This window comes from Corvus kubaryi, unplaced genomic scaffold (assembly GCF_017639235.1).
Source record: "Corvus kubaryi isolate FWS band 111438036 unplaced genomic scaffold, C.kubaryi_AGA036_p1.0 69, whole genome shotgun sequence".
Taxonomy (NCBI): Eukaryota; Metazoa; Chordata; class Aves; order Passeriformes; family Corvidae; genus Corvus; species Corvus kubaryi.
The window spans coordinates 9,037,067-9,059,210 of NW_024582057.1; the positions used below are offsets into that span (position 1 = coordinate 9,037,067).

Here is a 22,144-nt window from a genome sequence, read left to right on the forward strand (position 1 = left end):
ATAATTGCAAAGTATCTGTTGATGTTTTTCTTCCACCCGTCAAAACGTTGGAGCCCTGCCTGCTCCAGGGCTCCGTCCTGGTTTTGTTGTGTCTGGAGACAATGCTCCGCCAGCGAACCATCAGAGGTGAAGGGGGGTCACAAGGGGAGGCAGGAGCGCGGCCCTGCGAGCCGACGGGGGCCTCCCCTTGCCGCCCACCCCTGCAAACCTGCCACCCACAGGCGGGAGGGGTGGCGACCCCCGTCCGGTGCCCCTCTCCCTGCGCTGCTCCGGGGCAGCCCCGAGCACGCCTTCCCGGCCGGGCGAGCAGCGGGAAGAGGATGTGACCCTCATGTCCGCTCGGGAGGGACGTGGCTGCTTTATGTGCAAGGCGTCGGGGAGAGGTGGTGGCGGCGGCGGCAGCAGACTCTTCCATTCCCCTAGTTTACATCTAAATTTTATTTTTCTAAATACCCTTGCAGCACTCGAGCGCGACCAGAGCCGGCCGCAGAACCTCTTCCCACCATCACCCTAAGCTGGCGTGTTCGTGCCCGAGGAGCGGGGCTGCGCCCCCTTCAGCCCCTGTTTGCTTTTACCCTTCGGGCTGGCGCTCCAAGCTTCGAGGTGTATTTTTAGATGGCGCTGGAGGTTTTTGCTCCGCGACCCCGAGAAAAACCCCGTCACTTTGTCTCGCCGGCCTTCCGCACCGGGGCCGGGGAGGAGGGCGGCGGGCGGGCCGGTTGTGTCGCCGGCTGGCCCTGGGGCAGCGCTGACCCCCGTCCTGGCCCGCTTGCAGAAGTGGCAGGGGCTTATGCTCCCGTGGGACCACCCCACCTCAGGCCGCCGCCGCGCTCCTTGCTGTCTGCAAGCCCACGAGTGGCCGGTAGCCCCTGAAAGGCCTCAAGAGAAAGAAAAAAAATTAAAAAGGGGCTCTTGCGGTACTTTTTCCGTTGTCAAGACAGGTTCTGGGGGAGGGCAGCGGCCCGCCTGGCCGAGGCGAGGGGCTGAGTTATGGCTAAGAGACGTGGGACGGCGGCGGCGGCGCTGACAGGCGGCGGGCGCGGGGGAGCGAGCCGGCCGACGCTGCTCGTAATTCCTGGCGCTGCCGGGCAGGGAGCAGCAGGCAGGGCCAGGCCGGCCTTCCCCACCGGGCCCCAGCCCTCTGCCGCCCGCTGGGCAGGAGCTGGGCCCCCTCTCTTCTCCCTGCCCGCCGGAGTCCCCTCTCCTGACGGGGCGTACTCCCGGGCAGCCCCCACAACCCAGCGCTGCCACTACTATCCCGCTTCTCCCCGTAGCAGCGGCGCAGGGTGAACCTCTCTGTCTGCCCACGACGCAGTGGAACAGGCTGCCCGGGCGGGGACTCCCGGCAGGGTCCAGGGCCCATATTCCCGGTCCTGGGCACCGCAGAGTGTCAATAGTCTGGCCCCGGCCACCAACCGGCCTTTCCCCTTCGGTGCCACAGCGGTTCCTGGAAAGGTTAAACCCACCTTGTCGTTTGCTTTGTTCGGTGCTGCTGCTGCTGCGGATGGCTGGAAGCTTGCGAAAGGCGCGAGAGACTGGGGCCTGCTCGGTTATTTACTACTGGAGCTGCTGTTTTCCACTAACGAAGCTGCAGTGTCTCCATATGGGACCAGGGACAGGCAGAGGGGGATATATCTTCCGAACCTGCGTGCACAAAACGCTTGACATGCACGCGAAACTGATGTAGAGAACACAAGTCTATAACTGGTGTATCAGCTACATATACAATATAATCTAAGTCCCAGCTTATTAGTGGTTTGTTTTGTTTTCCTTTTAAGTTATTATTTATTTCGTTTTCAAGATGTGATCCCGTGGTCAAAAAGCAGTACTTTAGGAGCAGTTAATAATGAGGCAGGAAGGCAGTATTGGGGGAACCGAAAAGCAGTTCTGACCTTTGCCAAATGGTAAAAAGCAGTGGGGCAGTGTGAATTTTGTCCTGTCATGACCAGTACCTTCGGTTTTTTTTTTTCCCTACAAAGGCAAAAAGACACCCAGCACTAGGCCACCACGAGGGACCGCTTGGTCTAGAATCAGTTTTCGCTTTCTCATCCTTTTCCTAACTTGTTCCACAGTATAGAGAGAGAAACCAGAGAATAAAAATGCTTCTCTGGAGTGTGCTACAGTGAGAGATGCCAAAGAAAAAACTCTGAAGTCCAAGTTCCCAGTCCTCGGCAGAGATGTGCAAACTAATATTTAGATATACCACCAAGCCTCTTCAAGTGAATCACTGTAAGCGAAAAAAATAATTCGCAGCAATGCAAAAATGCCTCGTCATAAAAGAATTATTATTGTTGTTGTTGTTATTGTTATTATTATTATTATTCCGTTCGCCACCCAAGACCCGCCACCCGCAGCCTGTGACCGCCGGGCCGAGGCGCTGCGGAGGGGGCAGCCCTCGGTGCGGCGGGGCAGCCGGAGCTCGCCCCCTCCCCTCCACCACCCGCCGCGGCCCCAGGGCGGGGGAGCCACTGCTGGGCACGGGGCCGTGCGGCCCTGGCGAGTGCGCGATGGCAGCCGCAGAGCACAGCCGCAGCCCTGCGGCCGCACACGGGTGGATGCCCAGGGCACAGCGGCGAGCGCGTCCTGCAGGGGCTGTGTAGCGGTGCGAACGCTGCGGGAGAGCGCAGCTAATGCAAGGACATGAACCCACGGGAAGGAGGTTTAGTGTTATTTTACTCTTAAAAAAAAAAAAAAAAAATAAGACGCAGCAGTGGAGTCGTACTCGTTCGGGGAGAAAAACGCCCAAGGAAGCTTTTTATAAATATACCCGCGTGTGGAGGTGCGCACACGCGGGGTGAGTGGCACTGTGTGAGTGCTGCTGCCGTGGGGAGCTCCAGGCCTCCGGACTGAGTCTCCACGACTCGGCATTGGTCTGTGCTGGAAGAGCCCCGACGTGCCGCGGAAACTGCGTGCGGGTTGCAGACCCTCACACGCGTGGGGAGATGCTTGGAGGGAGAGCAACAGGGACATCCTTCTCTCTCCGTTGCTCCCTCTCCTCCCCGCCCTACGAGGGCTCGTACTCTGTGCACCTGTAGGAAGGGTCTCAAGCAGCGGCTGGGTTCCCACGTTTCTCTTTCCCCACGTGCGCTTTCGAAGAAACAGCCCCAAAGGAAGCGGCTGCTCCGGCTGCCCGGCCGCGGTCCACTCCGCTCCCCTCCGCGCTGCGCAGCTCCCATGGCACCTCCGGCAAATGCCGCCCTTGGACACCGGTGCACGGAGCACCCTCCCGGCTCCTCCTAGGCTGCTCTCGAGCCCCCTCCTGTCACCCCACATCACTTCCATCATGGGACCGCTTCCGGGTACAGCTACCCTCCCCCTCCCCCCTTACTTTCCTCCTTTTAACATGGGGGTCCCCCCATATGAAGTTAAAAAGAAGGAGATGCACTTCAAGAAAGTGTATCTCCTGTGTGTCTCCCTCCTGTGTATCTTGCTCTTTGCTCATTTCCAGGCATAAAGTTAAAAATGATGGGAGTAATTGGTGGGTGGAAGATCCTAAACCAACGGGAAATGTATGGGCTTGACGACCTCTGGATAACCCAGGTACCTTGGCACAAAAAGCAAAAAAATATTTACTCACCTTGAAGTTTCTATTTTTTTAAAGGTTTTTATTTATTTTGTTTTTATTTCTTAAGTCTTCTTTTGAAATGGTTCACACTCCCGTCTGAGGTTTAATTATAGTAAGCAGGAAGAGGGTGGAAGGGGAACGGGCTGATTCTTGGGGGAGGGGGTCAAAAACCAAAACACCCTGATCTCCCCGGATTGAGAAGGTGCTGGACAAAAAGGCTTTCTGTGACTCATGCACACTCTGAAATGAAGATCTGAAAAACATATACAAGCCCCGACTTGACTGGTTTGAAAGCAATTCCAGCAATTAGGAATTAATTCGGCATGGTCAAAAGGCGATTTAGCTGCAAGTTATATCAAGTTATCCAAACTTTTACAGAGTTCAGGTACTGGAAATGGGCTGCTGGGGTGGACATAAGGCTGCAGGAAAGAAAAACAAGGAGTGTTCAGGAAAGGCAGAAGAGGGGAAGCTGTGGAGCAAGGTCTGGAGGTATGGCGAGCCCATGTTTGCACCAAAGGCCTGCTGATGTGGAGAGGGGAGGAGTGGAGGGTAGGAAATGCTTTGTTTCTCATATGGGATTAAATAAAAATATGTTGGAGCTCCCAGATAATAGAAAGATGAGTCTCAATTAAAAATTAAATCAGTGGCTTTGCTGGCTGGTCAATTTTTCAGGTACAGTATGATCCTTCCCCAGTTAATGGCAGAAGACAGAATTAGCCCAGGCAGAGCTAACCCTGGGATGATGTGTGGGGCAAGAGGCACTGGGAGGATGTAGAGGGTGGAGGCAGGAATAAAACCGGTCTTTTACGCACAGGCAGGCCAACAATAAAACCATCACAGGGAGGGGCAGCTGCCCACCCTGGTGGCTCATGGCAGTGCTGGCCATGGGCTGCATCCGTGGCATGGGTCCTGTGACGCCTGCTGGGTCCAGCCAGGGCTCAGGCATTGGGATTGTTCCTCATGAGCTCCACGTCAGCGTCCACCATCTCCCTCACCAGCTCCTGAAGGAGGGAGAGAGACAGATGAGAGTCCCAGTGCAGGAACAAATGGGCAGCATGTCAGGAAGGCCTCAGAGCATGAGAAGCCCCCCTGGCCCCCCAGAGCAGAACAGGGAGTGGATGGGGCTTTGCTGGGCCCAGCATCCCTGGCCCAGGCCCCCGTGTGTGTCAGTGGGCCGCAGTGCGCTGGGGTGCCCATTGCTGTCACAGTGTCTGCTTTCTTCAAAGCAAGGATCCACGAGAGGCACCAAAAATGGGGATTCTCAGTGTGCCCAGGTCACCCCACACAGATGTGTCCCCCCTCCTTTCCCCTCCCTGCGAATTGTTTTTAGAGGACATGAACACCCATCAGGTACAAAGCACGCCAGAAAGGCCACTCACATCAAAGGTGACTCTCGGCTTCCAGTTCAGCTTTTGCCTGGCTTTGCTACAGTCCCCTTGCAGAAAATCCTGCGGAAAAGAAGACAGAGGTGCTGCATGGACCATTACCTTCCCCACCCTCATGGCCTCCCCATTGCTCCTGCTTCCCTGTGAACTGAACGTGGGCCAGGCCCACCGCTGGACTCTTCCAAGGGCAAACTACTTCTCTTGAAGATGCAATTTTAGTGGAAGCTCATATGCCTATTAAATCACCAGGAGGCAGCATCCTTTCACCAGGCTGTTTCAGATGGAGAGTTATTCTTTCTTTGTGTGTACACAGAGGGCTTGAACTCCAGCCTTACAGCCATATAACAGTGAACATATTATAAGAAGTTATTGTACATCTTAGTCATTCTAGTGAATGAGCTGATTCAAATTCTTTTCCCCCCATTTGTTTAAATAATGTAAATCACAGAGCAAACATGACAACTAGTCTCTTTCAAATAAAAACATGAGCACAGAAAAATGATGCTGAAAGACTGTTTGGATATGGGTAACCATATGCAACAGTACTAAACATCCAGCTGTTGAATGCGTACATATTTTTTTCCTAGAGTATTTTGAGTATCCACATGCAAATGAAAGTCTAAATATCTCATAAATGAAAAGAAATTAACTTGAAACCATTACAGAAACCAAGACTTTGGTCATGTTCACCTTACTATTCAAATATCCTTAAAAGTGCTACCACACCAAAACAATCCCACAACCACTCATCAAAAATAATGTAACAAAATTAAACAAAGACAAAAGCTCCTTTAACTGCATTTCTAATTGAATACAAAAACTGACTGTATCTTTGTTTAAAACTGGAAGACAGTGTTTAAACAGTTAGCTTTTTCCAAATGTCTGTATGTTGATTGAATAAAATATATCATCTCTCTTCACAAGCTGTGTGTCTTAGTAGCAATAAATATTAAAATTATGTCTGTCTAGGTTTAAGGAAACCCAAACAAACCCAGCTTTGTTACAGAACAACAAAGCTAAGGCTGAATTCTCCTCTTGCATTTGACTTCATGGTGGTAACACAGCAGGCTTTCCAGAAAAATGCATGGACTGCCTTTCTTCTCCCTCTTCCACCAGCGGTGGAGCTAAGGAGCATTTTGTGAATGTAGATTTTTTTAATTTGTAATGCTGCATGCTACATTTTTCAGATGCTCTCTGTTGATCATATGTGGTTCAGGTCACGTTAACTTCCAAAATCACCTCATCCTGTGCAGTAAAATGTAGGAAATTCTCCTTCATAATTGTGCACAAGAAAGCTAGACAGCTTTCTTTCAGGAGCAGAGGAAATCCACCAAAGGAAATATGGCACTGAAGAAGGGGATGTGGAACAAACACGTCTGCTGAGACTTTTTCCAGGCAGCAGTTTTACTAGGTCAGTCTTTAGGCTAAAAAACATTTCATCCTGCCTTCAGAAGAGAGTAAACAGATGGATTAGAACAAAACGATATGAAAATAAAAAAACGCCATGATTTCCTTAAATTAGACTAAATGATTTCCTACTGCAGCCGTATAATGGGCTTTTGAAACTGCAGCAGACATTTGAGGCCAAGTCATGCAAAACCGCATCAACTTGAGGGATCCCCTGGAGGGTCGTGTGAATATGGATTGCAAAATCTGGTTTAAAATGGGAAAGATGCCCACTAACTTTGATAAAATTTGGATCAGACTCTAATGTGCTCATGGAGGTATGTCTTTTATCTGGAGTTCCGTTTAATTTACATATGCGTGTATATATGTGTGTCTGGAAACAAGGAAATCCTTCATAAAATAATAATTTCAGTATAAAAACAATTGCCTTTTATTCAGCCCTAATTCAAGCCATTAGCTAGAACTGAAGTCTTTTTATATCACCTAGTTTTAAGTCATAAAAGCTATATCATAAAACTTAGATTTTCATGTTTATAAATGCTGTGTAAGTAAAACTTTTACATCCACAATCTTTACATAAAAACATACTTTGAAACTAAGCCTTATCTAAGATACTGGCTTCCCATTAAAAAAAAAAATCCACTGGGAAGTACAGAATGAATTGCCATGGCCTGCTGTATGTAGCTGCATTCTGCTTTTGAACAGCTTGGGAGCAGTCTTTTAACTGTCTTGGACAAATGCATTTTGTTAAAACAGATTATCTAAAATAACACTTTACCTAATTCCAGCCCTTTATTCAAAAACATAAACATCCATCTAATGAGTAGGCCAAAACAAGGTTAGGGGTAGGCTGCAAATCAGTAAAAGTGAAGTATTTGAAGTTCTGGATTCTATGTAGAGATCACACAAACAACTAGTATATTGAATCCATCTAGGTATAAAAAAAACCTCATATTTTTTCCTTTAAAAGTTCACAAGCTTTAACAATGATGCAGTAAAGGTATTATATCTGTGAGAAAAAAAAAAAAGAGGAAAATAATGGAAGGTTTAAGATATATGATAATACAAATTCCCCAGCTGACTTGAGTTGAAAGATTTTAAGTGGCTCTCCTGAAGATGTTTGTGTCCTTTTGAGAAACACAACTTTGTTAATTTACTTGAAAATAGATTACAGACAAAATGTCTCCTAGGCACTTTCAAAAAGGTTCACTTACAGAAGCTACTTGGTACAGAGGCCAAATGAAACCATAATATTAAACCATATTACACCTAAACTCAAGGTTTGATTGCATTCTTATTAGCCAAAGTTTCAACACTGAATGGAAATGATGACTAGAACAAAGCTATTCCTGATTAAAGGATTGTATTGCACTCATGTTTCCTGTATTTTTCTACAAGTAGCTCATAATATGAAAACAATAAGGTAATTACAATAAAATAAGAATATTAAAAAAAAAGCTTCTCTTGGAACAGAATGACGGCTTGTTTATATTGTTTAAGTCTTTCACTGAAACCAGAGATGCATCTGTCAGGCTTCCAAAAGGAAAAAATCCACAAAAAAAACACCATCCAAAAAACCCCTCTTGTATGTTCATAATTAAAGTGTATTAATTTTTCAATACCAGGGCATCACTTTCTGGAACTACAATCAGATCAGAAAGCAAGGAAAGAAGAAGGAGATTCCACTGGAGAAAACCTGGAAGTTTTTTTTTTTTTTGGGGGGAGAAGGGTAGGAAGGTGGTTTGGTGAAATGGGGGTGGTTCTTGAAAAAGAGCTGCTGCTGAATATAAACGGCCCCACATCCCTGCTCCTGATGGAAAAGCATCTGATGAAATGACACCACTTCACGTTTTGTATTCCTGCAGGATTACTTTTTCTGTGCCATTGTGCTTTACATACTGACAGGAAAACAAAGCCCTTTGACTCCCTGAAAACTCTGAGGATTTAGACACTGAGCTAAGAGTCTATAACCCTGAGAACACTGATTAAGGCTTTCTGTTGCTTTTACAGCCCCCAGACCATGAACATAAAATTAAGTCTTTGCTTCTAGTTATCCATTTTGTAAGGAACAAGTCCTTCTTTTCCATGCGAACAGTTGACATAAGTGACTAGTAATGACAAGTTTTAACAGCAAGCTAGGAGTCAGAAACAATACCCAGGTAAATATTTAAAGGGAAGGAAGACGGAAAAGACAGCAGTCAAATTCTCTGTTGCCACTTAATATGAGCACGTAAATTCTCCTATGGCTTTATATGCAGCTCACTGTCATATGACTGCCTCTCAGAGAACAGAATGAGCTCCTATGGTGTGAGTTTTTCTATTTTACATTTTCTGCAATTGAGGCTGTGTAACTGTGTATAAAATACCCCATTATTACTAAATTTGCTTTTATGATTATTCAATTTTGTTGTCCAAATACACACACACTAATGCATACAGATAAGCAGAGAGAAATTTGTTATGCAATGTGGTAAGGCATTTTTAAATTTGATTCTTAAACCATGAGACAAAAATGTGAAATATTTTAATGTAAATATCACATTTCCCAAGCTCTTGTCCTGAGTGACATTGTGACTCCTATTTTGTCTCGTGCAGTGATTGATCTGGTTTCACTGTGCACTGTATCACTGTCTCATTCAATTAACTTTAACTGAAAATTTAAAGCCTCAAGACAATGTAAGAAAAAGGAGATAGTGTGGCCTGAAAGAAGGCCAAGGCTTCCTTTATTACTACAGCTCAGCTGATTCCCTTTCAAATGTGCCTTTACTGAAGTCAGCACCCAGTGCCAGCTTTTGCTTTCTGTTACAGAAGAATAAAACTGAGATCAAGTCCTCAGTAAAACACCTGTGATGGAATTGTGCCCAGCTCTGCTTGCTGAAGCACAGACAAGGCTTTACCTCTAAAAATAAACAAACTTGATCTAAGCACACAACAGTGTAACTGCATCTGAAAAGCAGCCAGGGTTACGTTCACAATCAGCGCAACTGCTTGGAAGATGATTTATTACATCAGAGTTCCCATAAGCAAAGAGCAACAACCCAGCTTGGTGGAGGCTCTGGCTTGAGTGTTTAGTCTTGCACTCTTTTGCTCAAGATGTTTTGCCACTAAAGATTTCAAGAATAGAGGGGCCAAAGTTCCCTGCAAACTCCACTTGTGTTTGATTTTCCTTATTTCCTTCTTAAAACTGTCAATTTTTAGCTTTAACTTATCCCATTAAAAGAAAAAAAACTAAACATAGATACTTGATTAGACTGCAGTTTTGTGTTTTCATCATTATCACAGAATCCCATAATGGTTTGGGTTGGAAGGCACCTTTAAACTTCAAGCTCGTATAGTCCAACCCTTCTGCACTGAGTAGGGGCATCTTCAACTAGGTCAGTTACTCAGAGCCCCATCCAACCTGACCTCGAAGGTTTCCAGGGATGGGGCATCTTCCACCTCTCTGGGCAATTTGCTTTAGATGCTTCAGTGTTTCACCACTCTCATCATTAAAAGTTTCTGCGTTATATTTTGTCTAAATCTACCCTCTTTCAGTTTAAAATGATTACCCTATTACCCTTTGTCCTATCACAACAGGCCCTACTAAAAAGTTATATCACAGTAATGTATACACTAAGGTCTATATTATGAAATAATTTCCCCTTTTGTGTACTTCTTGAAGCATTTTACATAGCATTTTTTAACGAGTAGTAAATCTCAGTGGTAGCACCAGGCCCCACAGTATAGATGTGCATCTGCTGCAGCTTATTGCTTGGAGAACAGCCTTGTTGAAGTGTTGCAAACAGTCAGGAGACTGCATGCATTGCTCATTAGGCAGTTCTTTCACCATCAGCCTTATGCCCCGTTCCCCTGTGTTCTGCCACACTTGCCACCAGGCCCAGGGAGGTCACATCTTAACCTAGATGTAACACTGGAAAACAGTTACTGTGACTTCTTCTGATCACTCTGCTAAGAAAAGTACAAGTATCTCACTAAACCAGAGCTGTAGAGCCTGTAAACATGCGCCTTACTGGTGCAAAATTCAATGCATGGCTCGGCTGAGCTTGGATCAAACCCCAGAAGGAGTCACAGTAATGAGCACTGTGTCTCCTGTGCGCTGCTCTGCGTGTTCTTGTGGAGATTCACGGGACAGAGAACACTGGCTTGGCTTCTTTGCAGAGGGTAATGTTTGTTATAATAGCTATAGTAACAGGGATGAAAACCCAGTATAATTAAAGCAAGAGACTCCTATCTCCATAGTAAATATAAGGAGACTGAAGATAAAACGTATTGAAAAGCGAAGCCCAAGCCTAACAAGAAGCACAGTAAACATCTCCAGGAATTTAAGATGAGCCAAAATTTGTTGTCACTCAGTTTTTATTTTTTCTTTTCACTGTTCTTAGAAAAGCAAAGTTGCGGAGCAGTTGGGGTACCAAGGGAATAGAAGAATGCCAGTGAATTTGGTTCCTGATCTAAATTTGTTTTAATGCAGCATGAACAGACTGCTTTCCACTCTTGGGTCAGCAGTCTTTTGCAGAAAGACAGTATTGTTCGCAAAGAACCACAGGAAAAGGCAAAAGGCAAAAGCAACCAATAGGCTGAAACTCACTTATAACTAAATGCCATTGAAAATAAGAGGCATAATGGTTTTTTTTTCCCCTAGCATGTTTTCCTATGCAAATCCCCTCCCTATTCAGAAAGTTTAATCTTTACTAAAATCATGTTGAGGAGGAAGGGAAGGGGAAAGAATGACTTGAAAGGACTGATTCTGCACGGCGCTGAGCCCCTGTACATCTGATGGACCTTGGCAGGCTGCGAGTGCTGGGCATCTTTAGGGTAAGGTCTTATCTCGGGACCCCACTGTACTCCAGCAATAAGGCATTAACACAAACCACACAGTCAATAAAACCTCAGCACAACCTTCGCTTTTCCGCCAGGAACCAGGGGCGTTAGAACAGCGGCTTTATCTTATCAGTTTGATAATCTTTAATTTGACCAGCTTCCAAAGGGTTAAGGCAAATGAACTCGGAACAGTAATAAACATTAGGGCGATAATAACAGTAATGGAGCTCCTCTCTCCCCTCCTCCTCCTCTTCCCCTCCCTCCCCTGCGCCTTTTCCACTTCGCTGCTGCCTATCAGCCCCAACCGAAGCCGAAGCCAGACCTCTCTTTCAATGACAGGGGGTGATAAGAGACTCGAAGAAAACAGCAAGCTGTCTGGTCTGCTCAGGAAGTCGGGGACGGGTGGTATTGTCCATCAGCGGGGCCACGCGGCGGCCGGAGGCCGGGAACAATGCTCCGCTCCGGGGAAATGGGCTCACTCAGAGCCAGTCCTGGCAGCCCCACCGCCAGCACCGATAAAGCGCTGAGGCAGGGGGAGCTGGCCCCAGGTGTCTCCGGGGCCCGCAGCCGGACCCGAATCGCTGAGCCGGAGGCGGCGCTCCCGCTCATGGGCGCGGGGCTGCGGCCTGGGGGGAGAGACCTCGGCCCCGGAGCAAGCACCGGCGGGGCTGCAGGCACAAGAGCCCCTCGCAGGGCTGAGCATTATTCACATCTGTCCATTTGCCAAGCGAAGCCTGAGAAAACATCTTGGCCAGTGCCGTCCCTCGAGCCAGATAAAATTCCTCCCGACTTACAGCCCGATATCCCCGAAGGCAGTGCTGAATTTCACTCGCTTTGGATGCGGAGCTCAGCTCACTCATCAGGAGCCGCCCCGCATAGCTCTGTGCCAGGGCATCCCGCTGCAAGGGGAACCATGGCTGCTTTTCAGGTTGCCGTGCATGAGGCAGTCCGAAGAGTGTTCCACCCGCAGCAGGGAAAGCCCTGCTGCTGCAAACAGCAAAATTCCCGCAGCTGGCTGCAGTGAGGCGGGTGCTTCCATCCCTCGTAATTTGCCCTGAGGCCCAATTTTGCACGCCTGGGAAGACCTGGAAGTTGTTCCCCAGCTTGGATGTAAGTGCAATTGTAACCCAGCTCATGGCCCTGCAAAGTGCCAAAGAGGCTTCCGAACGGCAAGATCATTTCTAGTTCACAGGAATCCTTCTCCTAAATAAAACAGGGAACTTTTGGAGGAGAGGAAGAAAATTAAACCCACTCCATTTGCCATATACAGACCATAATTATGATAGTTCAGGTATTAGGGCTGGACACAGTCTCAGAATCATAGAAAGGTCTGGGTTGGAAGGGAACTTAAAGATAATCTAGTTCCAATCCCCCTTCCACTCAACACCTTCCAGTAGACATGGTTGCTTGAAGACCAATCTAACACGGCCTTGAACACTTCCAGGGATGCGGCATCCACAGCTTCTCTGGGCAACCTGTGCCAGTGCCTCACCACCCTCACAGTAAAGAATTTCTTCGTAATATCTAATCTGAACCCTCTTTCAGTTTAGAGCTATCCCCCCTTGTCCTCTCACTACATGCTTTTGTATAAAGTCTCTCTCCAGTTCTCTTGTGGGTCCCCCACAGGTACTGGAAGGCTGCTCTATTGTCTCCCCAGAGCCTTCTTTTCTCCAGGCTGAATAACCTCTCAGCCTGTCTTCATAGGAGGTGTGCTCCAGCCCTCTGACCATCTTTCCAGCCCTCCTCTGGCCTCGCTCCAGCAGAAACACCTTCTTTCTGATATGTTGTACCAGGTCATCCAAACACACACATCACAGCTAAAATCTTTAGCATATTTCCTAAAATGCAAACGAATAATTATCAAAGTAAGATTTTCCTACTCTTGTAACAAAATATATATGCTCTTTGCAAATTCTGGTTACACGTGCTACCACCCCCACTGACTTCCACTGCCCTGTAGCCTGGCTGCTGATGTGTCAACTGACCATTCCATGTTTCAAACTAACCTGGGCATTAAGAATTGTTTGAATAATGTGGATTTTGCATGACATGGGTTGGAAGCATTTGTGAATTTTCCTTTTAGAGCAGAGGTTTTGGGGAGATTGCATATTAGCATGTTTCTTCAGGCTCCCTGGACAAATGTGTCACTGGCACACCACTAAAAATCAAGATCCTGTGAGAGATGAACCTCTTTCATATGGATGGAGATCAGCTGTAGTATAGGAAAGAAAACAGGTTTCTCCTCTTTTCACTGGTACCTTCAAGTCCTACTTTTGCTCACTATCAGTGTGTTTTCTTCTTGCTTTATCTATTCTCCACTCTGACAACTATTTTGGGAGGGAGAGTAAGATAATAATGTCCTCATCATATGTGGTTTTATTGCTGCATTATGTATTATTTAGGTGAGGGCATGGTACCTTTAAAATTATTACATATAACTATCACCTTTTTTTTATTCACTCTGATTAGTTTTGTCATCACTCCCTACTCTTCACATTTTCTGCAACGATCAGGAAATCACTTTGTGAAGTTTTTTGATTTCAGCTGGGTTTATTGTGCAGGAATGTCTTTTTCACTGGAAATGGAACACAGACCCTGGTGTTAGCTGTCTTGGCTGACTGACATGTCAAGATGAATAGGAAAAGTGATAACCCCAGCAACCCATGATGCAAGCCTACTTAATTTCTTCTCTTATTCCACTAAAAATTACTTGATTTATAGTAACTTATATTGGAAATGTAAACAAATTCAGTTATCGTCACTGGTCAAATACAAATGATAAGCAACAAAACAGTAAACATTAGGACAGCTATCTTGCATTCTACTTCTAGATATTTATCTATCTATTTTTAGATATTAAAATCTAAATTTTAGCATTAAGCAGCAATTTAATGAATACAGATGTATGAACTCAGGATATTACTTCTTCATAGAGTTATTCTTTTTCTTATACAGGATACATAGTTTGTGGTGATTTTGCTACCCATGGACATTCACATTTCTGAAAAAATCATGGCATTTGTTATGTTAACATCAAAATTATATTAGAATATTTTTTGGAACAGTGTGGTGTTATACTTGCCCTAATAAAAAATATTAATTTATTCAAAATGGAATTTTTTTCACCTAAAGAGCATGTAATTGAAAAACTGACTAAACCACCTATAACAGCAGTTGCTGTCTTTGCCCTGTGTTCACCTCACCACCCTGAAGTTGGGCAGGAGAGATGACACCCCCTTCCTTACCTCTTACAGTGTTACATGAACCTCTGTCTCTCTGAAGCTTGTGCTAAGACTTGTGGGAAGAGGACAGAGAGGAGATGGATATTTCTCTCTTCCTGCCTTTCCCCCCTGCTATGGATTAACTAGTACATAAGAGTTAGCATAGAGGATGTTCAGTCATTTCTCAGGGTTCAAAAAGCAGTTGTAAAATACTCCCCCCCTGCAGTATGGGGGATGAAGAAGGGAGCTGCTGCTTCTCTGGACAAAGTCACAATCTGCCTTTTACTGCTGGCTGTTTTTTTAGAAGCAGCCTTCCTCTACAGTCATAAACCCGACCTAATTTATGGGATGCATCACCTTATCCCCCACCCCTCACTGCATTCCAATTTCTCAATAAAACCCCCATCCAATTTGAAAAGCCTTTTCAAGACAAGATATCTGGAGAGAGTTTAAGCTGTGAAAAGCTTAAAGGGAGATCAAGAACTGAGATCTTTTTACCCAAGGGGAAAAAAAAATTCCAAGTCCCCATATGGAGGGGACTCAGAACATGATACTGTGGGGCTCCTGTCTGCAAAAATGAAGCTATCCTTGCCTGAACACAGTTACAAGACAAGTAAGAGTCCACAAAAGGGTTAAAATAAAACAAGGTAGGATAATTTCTGATGCTGAGTACGTCCCAAATGTATTCTCCGGTGCACTTGATAGAGAAGGAAGTCCAAGCAGCGGCCTTTCACATGACATCATAAAAGCCTAATTTATCACCAGCCACCAAACATCTAGAAAATCATAACATCCTTTCAGGAAAGCCATGTGCAAAATAATCAGACTTGCTTTGATGAAAGGTTTAGTGCTTGAGTCCAAGTAGGACACTACAAAGAAGAACCCTTAGCAGGTAGTAGCACACAACAATGCATGTCACATTTAACGCTTCAAGTTCACACTTTATTTATTAAAAAGCTTGTGCATTTCCTGCCCATAAACAAATATTTTTTTACTCTGCATGCGTGTTCAACCAAACCTGTTAAGATAAAACACAAGTCACTGGTTAAGTCCAGACAAGGCAGACAGCTGAATATCTCTTCTACAGGTGAAACACATGCTATTGCTGCAAATAAAGGTACTGTGCTCCTCATTCCATCATCTCACAGTCCCTTGCAAGTGTGTTATGGATGTGGGCTGAGTATTGCCACAGCTTGTCATAGCTTTTGAAAGGATCAAGTCCTCCCAGCACACTCAGCATCACAGCTACGCTGAACCGAGGGGTGCATTCCCCCTGACAAATTCCAAAACATTCTGCCAAAGACCTTGTCTCTCTATCCAAGGCTCTCACTGTTCTGGCTCATTGGTTTTTGGTGAGTGGTGTAACCTGACTGTCTTGGTGGAAAAATACTCCTCAGCAAACAGTATATTGCCGTAAAATCAATTGGTTTCACATTTGCAAATGAAATCAAACAAGTCTGCTGTTTGTGTTGATTAGGCAGACAAAACAGAGCACAAAGCAATTAATGAATGCCTACAAATACCAGCTACACGCTGTTCAAGATTTCTTTTTTGGCTATGATGTAAGTTTGTTGGTGCATATTTAAAGATGCAGAGATTCCAATTGCCATGCAGTTCACTGATCCTGCTGCTTAATAATCTGAGCCTTAGGCTCCTGCTGGTCAATGGCCACAGGTTCTTCTGGTCTGACTGGAAAAATAACCTGATTTTCCACACAATTCTTGGTAGTTTGTTGTTGCATATTCTCTGATCTTCGTTAATAAAAATAACTTCCTATTACATTTCCTGCACAGGAAAACCTGAGAAAAAAAAATCATAGTTTTTCCTATGACATCTTTCACTTTCAGGGCAGACATTAAAATCACCTCACAATCTTCCAATAAATCAATAAAATGAATACAACTATTTTATTTTCTTTTTAAAGACCAGTATTTTGTTTTCTTCCATCCTTCCATTACTTTGGTATTTAATTCCTCTCACTTTCTCTGTTGTTTAAATCTTTCCTACGTTTTGGTGAATTTACTTTCCTGTAAAATCCCATTTATCTCTTTTTATTGTAAGATATTTCCTTCCCAATTTGATGTGTCTCACAGTATTTTTCTTTCATTCACGCTTGTCCCACTTCTCTTTTGAGCATCAGTCTCCTGCTCACAAACATCTTATATAATCTTAAACTTGGCCTTATTTTCCTATTTCTCCTTCATCCTCAAAACATGTCACCCCACACCGAGATTTTGTTCTCTTCTCCTCATTTCTACTGTAGTGCACTTTTCCCTTGAATATTTTAAAAATTTCTTCTCCCCAGGTATTCTTTCTGTATCATCATAGATTTGTTCCTTTTTCTTTTCCAGTGGTACTCCATCACACACCAGTCCCAGCTTTCAGGATTTTGTGTGGAACACTGCAGGGTTCTGGGAGACAACGCATATTACTGGTAACACAGCAGAGATTTGCTTACAGGGCTGAAACTATGTCGAAATAAGTTTTAAAGAAGCAATAAGATCCCCTAAAGCTGAAAGCACCAGTATAAGTAGGGGTAAAAAGCAGATTCATTGACTGCTATTACTATTCACAGTAGCTGCCTATAAAATTCCACAGGTTTGGCAGTGCATTAGTCATATGCACTTTAAAAGCATGGCTAATATGCTCTGTTTCTTTCCAAAGCATCACCAAATGTGTATACCACTTCTTGAAATCTGTCCTCTCAATGACCTTCTTCTCTTAAATACTTTCAATTAAAGAAGAAAGGAATTTTGCATCTGTTACCAAAAACTTCATTACTTCACCCTGCAGTGGTCAAACATGAAAAGCGTCATTACAGAAGGAAAACAGTTAGCATTTTCTAATGGTCCTGCTCTACTTACCAAACCTTCATTAGTTCCACAATTAAAAAGCAAGCAAACTGTTCAGGCACACACAGCAGCAGGCAAGGGCTCAGAATACTCCAATATTTTCACCTGTATATTGTTTAAAATGTGAGGTGCCTCATCAATCACTTGACTCCTTTACAAGGAAAGTGTCTCTTGAGACCACTCACACAAGAATCATTTATTGCTGAGTTTCAATGTGAAAGACAGAGCTGTTCCTCAGACAAGTAATCCTATTTTTCATTCACGTTTTGGCAGGGCAGAGATGCCAGGTAAGGGTTCCATTATGCATCGTACAAACACAGAAATGGCAGCCCTTTCTCCAAAAATTTATCAAAGTCAAATATCACCTCCTGGAATATTCTGTTAGAATTCACCTACAGCTTGCATCTCCTTTTCAGTGCAGGTCACCGGTGAAACCTCCTGGCTTGGTTTACCTTCTTTGATGTATTCCAGTGTAATGGCAATACATATGAACACACAAAGCCATGAATTACAGAACTTACATGTATCTACCGAAAATCTCAAAAGCAGACGAAGAAAGCTAGACAAACATCTTGGCAGTTTCATTCCACTTGTAACCTGAGCAAGACTTCAGCTAGATGTATGACCACTCAGACAAAACAGAACTGCTTCACAGCAGCACTACAGTGACAATGAAGGGCCACCAGAGAAGATATGGATTTTATATAATTAAGCAACAATAATGACATTATAAATGGGAAGAAAGCACTGTCACCCCCATTTTATGAAGCTAGGAGGCAGGATGATTTAGGGATTTGACCAACACCTTGGAATGAGAGGGAGGAGCAAGAAGAGAATGCAGGCTGCATCCCACCACTTCCCTCTGATGTGTAGCTTACTACAGATGAAGGAGCCAAGCATTCACATCACATTGCATCTGGCAAAATTTGCCCTGAGTGAGTCCTTGCCATTGATCTGTAGTGAGCAGCCCCCCAGAAGCAAACTGCTCCAAGGATGAGTGATCATATAGCACCTTGATGCAGCAGGTGACTTATTTAACCACATATTTCTCATTTGTGTACAGTTTCAATTCCATTTCTGCCGCATGATTTTCTTTTGTACTGTCTTTCACATAAAAATCAAATACTCATCCTAGCAATACTAAAAAATGGCCATTGCTTGCTCAACTTTTCCACCCCAGGCTCCTATGATTGACTTGAGAGTAACAGAACTTAGGAGTTTATTGGGTTGTTTTTCTCCTCTAAAGACTTAATTTTCAGATGAAAAACATCCAAATAGACCAACTGTGTCTTTTACAACTAAACCAGTACACATTTTAACTGCATATACTGCAGTAAAGTGCCATGAACTTACTATTCCATACAGGCAGTGAACTGAGAGAGCTCTCACTTTTCATAGCATCTTTTGGCATAGTTTATATTTAAATAATAACAGACAGGATCATTTTCATCAACATGAGAAAAAAAAAAGCTCAGATCTAATCAAGAGACAGTTGTCTCCTGACACTGCCTGTTCTATGCTTGCTTGAGCACGTAGGCAGCAGCTGGCACTTCCACAGCTTGATCATTACTACTGCTCTTCAAATTATGCCTGTCACACAGGTTAGGAGAACATGAGTAATTAAACATAAACAGTGTCATAAAATAATAGTAAGAAAAAAATTAATAATCATCCAAAAGAGTGTTTGGGGCAACTCCCTACAGCACCTTGGATTTCTGCCCCTTCTGCTCAGACAGTTTTCCTCTGTGTACTTTTTAATTATTTCCTTCATGAATCCTTTAAGGCAAAGAGGTTTGTACAGGTGGGAAAAAAACATGTTCTAGAACCGATGAGAACAGTGATATGCAAAAAAGAGAAATGCCAATTAAGTATTCCTCAGCTACTGCAGGCTGACTCTAAATTGCTTATGGCAAGGACTTTATGCCTCACTACGAAACTGATAGTTGGAGACGCATGGATTTTAAAGGATCTTAAATGCAAAATTTCAGGAGCTGCTTGTTCCTTATTTGAGCTGTGCACTACAGCTGGTCACCTGGTGCAGTATCTCTCTTCTGGCCCATCAGCTCCTTATACCAAGTTCAGTATGTAAACCATATGCAGCTCACTGCAGAAATTTTGCAGTCCTGCAGCCATACATATAGATGTATGCCTGCTTTTGCTTGTATAGTCAACAACCGAACAAATTCCTAGCTCAGTTCTCTTAAAAACCAGCATAAAACAACAAAACAATAAAGACTTAGACTTTGGACCATGCTATTAACAACCCTAAGCAGGCTGTTGTAGCCTATTTTTGTGCACATGGTTACTGGAACTGAGCATGCAATTCTGGTAATTGCATACAAAAATGACCAGCTACATGAGTAACGGGACATTTGTCATCTCCAATTCCTACTGTGTAGGAACTGTGTGCAATGTGTGATCCTTCATGATAGTAGACATGCAAATGCTATGTAAGAGCAGCACTGTTTTCAGCTGCTTTACATCCAGAATAGTTATTCACATATTTAACTAGAAGGTGCAACCAACCCAATTTACTCCCACTTGGTGTGTGTTTTGCGTGGGTATGAATTAGACAAAGTACAATGTAGGGAAGACTCGTGCCTGTCTACATAAGAAGAAAAATAAGTGTAGCAACATACATAATGTTGAACACATTCAAATCCACATATTAAAAGAACATTTAGAGATGGCTCTTGTTCTCATTAGGTAATTTTTGCTCGTGTGTGCCTCAAGTTACATATTTTCATACAAATTTCAGCATCTCTCTGAAATAAAGCTCTTCTTCCCACAAACCCTAAGCACTTCAACTTCTATATTCAAGGCTGAAATTGTTTAACTGACCTCATCAGAGGTGCTAACTAGCGTACTAAAAGTATGCCAGCAATTCAATACACCTGATCATGCTACCTAACAGAATATTTTTTGGGAGAAATGCTATTTCTGGGGAGGAGGGACTTGCACATTCTCATGCAATCTCCCACTGAAATCATCAGGAGCCTGGCCAAGAAGTGACTGAGTGGGCTAAATACAGCCCAGGCTTGTAATGTTCATCCTCACTGCTGGTAGCATCCCACCAGGCTAAACTCATAAATTTGACAGTAGGAAGAAATGAACTGTCCCCATGTGCCAATATTCTTGCTCTTTATATGCCTGCTGGATTTAGTCCTTTTTCCACTAACATGAGGGAAAGACCACTTAACAGCAGATTCTCCTCTTGGCTTCAGGGCTTGGTTTAAGCTTTTTCTTTCTCAGGATCAACAGATAGCATAGGAGGCATATCCACCTTGGCTCCTCCTTGGATAAAGTGTCGTTGGACATTCCCAGTATCTCCAATTGTGGTTATTTTTATCTTCTATTTGATGTTTTGCTACTACACCTTTCTTCCTTTTCCACCATTACCTTCCTCCCCATCTCCATAAAGGCTCCATCCATTGTCTTCCTATTTCTCAGCCCAGTGCAATCCCCACCTTCTGCTTTCCTAAGGTTTTCTACCTTTGACATATATGAGTATACTTCAATCTCTGGCCACATTTCTGAAGAGGGCATTCAGTTAAGTTGACTTCCTTCACTAATCAGCTTTTCAGCAGAGTTTGCTTGACAGGACTGGGGCAAATTATACTCAGATTCATTAATTAAGATATAATAAACTCCATGTACTATTCAGCAATGTGCCATATGTGGCAATAATAAAAAACAAAAAAGGTAGATGAAACCAGGAGACCCTCTGGTTCGTTTGTGGACTCAAAGTATTTCTGGGAAGGTCACAAATCTCCAAGATATCTCCACAAATTAGGTTTTGCACTTGCATTTCTAATTTAGCTGAAAGATGTGTAAAAACATATGCAGCCAGACAGCTCCTTGGCTATACATCTAAGGAAGCTCAAAGCATAAGTTATTACTTCCAAAGTCACTTGTAACTTATGCTCACTAAATTGGCTCCAGATCCACCCTTTTCAGACAGTAGTATAGGAATAATTTATTCTTCTGGTGAAAAGCACCCATTTTAGCTAAACCACACCCCCATCTGGGAATCTCACCAGCAGAATTGCCAAAGGCAGAGGGATTCAGAGGTGCAAAAGGGCTATTGGAGGCCGGTGAAACAAGGGTGAATAAAGCACAGTATGTAATAGTGTCTGTCAGCACACTGAAACATATAACCTCTCCCTAACACAGGGGGTCTGCAACACAAATCCGAGAGGAAAATTTGTTCCTGTGGTTCAATCATCACATTAGATGAAGAGGTTTCCTTGCTTTTAGCATCCATTTGATTTATACCAGAAGTCCTATGGATAGTGGTGAAATCATTGCAACTTTCTGCGTGTTTTGATCTATGTCCTCAATGTGTATCTTGTTTTCTCCCATTGAGAATGTGCTGTACATAAATATGGTACAAGAGGTTTGAGAGCTCTAATTCTACACATCTACTCCAAATGCCAAGTTACCTGCCTAGCCAGTGCAGATAAAAAACCTACATAAGCTAGGGGCTTTTCTCTCACCTCTTGCACTGGAAACCCGAGTTGAATGAGGTACATGAGTCCAGCCCCTTGCAGTAGCAGCAGTGACTTGAAGCGATCTGTGCCACAAGAGAGTTAACATTCCCACGAGAGATTGCTTCACTAGCCATCTACAGAAACACTGACCTACATACAAGGCTTTTCTTTCCCCAGATGAACTCCTGCATCAGCAGCTACCCAACAGGAACCTCCTCTTGGGAGATCTTTAATAGCAGTAGCTGCTGAACGAAAGGAAACTGCAGAAACACACTTGTTGCCAAACTGTGCCTTTAGTTGGAAGGAGGAGAAACAGGTGGGGAAATCACTCTTCAAACAGTGTTTACTAGCACAATCAGCACCTGAGGCAGCACTTATTCAGGTGCTGAAATTACAGAGGTAA

General features: G+C 44.2%; 1 protein-coding gene across 2 annotated transcripts in view; it reads right to left on the reverse strand.

Annotated features, from left to right (window-relative positions):
• Positions 1-3,578: 3,578 nt before the first annotated feature.
• Positions 3,579-22,144, reverse strand: part of GMDS (GDP-mannose 4,6-dehydratase) — a 412,680-nt gene continuing 394,114 nt past the window's right edge. The window contains exons 10-11 of one of the 2 annotated variants that reach the window (XM_042049040.1): positions 4,945-5,013; positions 3,579-4,566 (exon numbers count right to left, since the gene is read on the reverse strand). In XM_042049040.1, the coding sequence (XP_041904974.1) occupies positions 4,504-4,566; positions 4,945-5,013 (132 nt within the window). In that variant the 3' untranslated portion in view covers positions 3,579-4,503. Of the gene's footprint in view, positions 4,567-4,944; positions 5,014-15,370; positions 16,199-22,144 lie in introns of those variants that run through there. The other variant, XM_042049039.1, reaches the window with a different exon arrangement.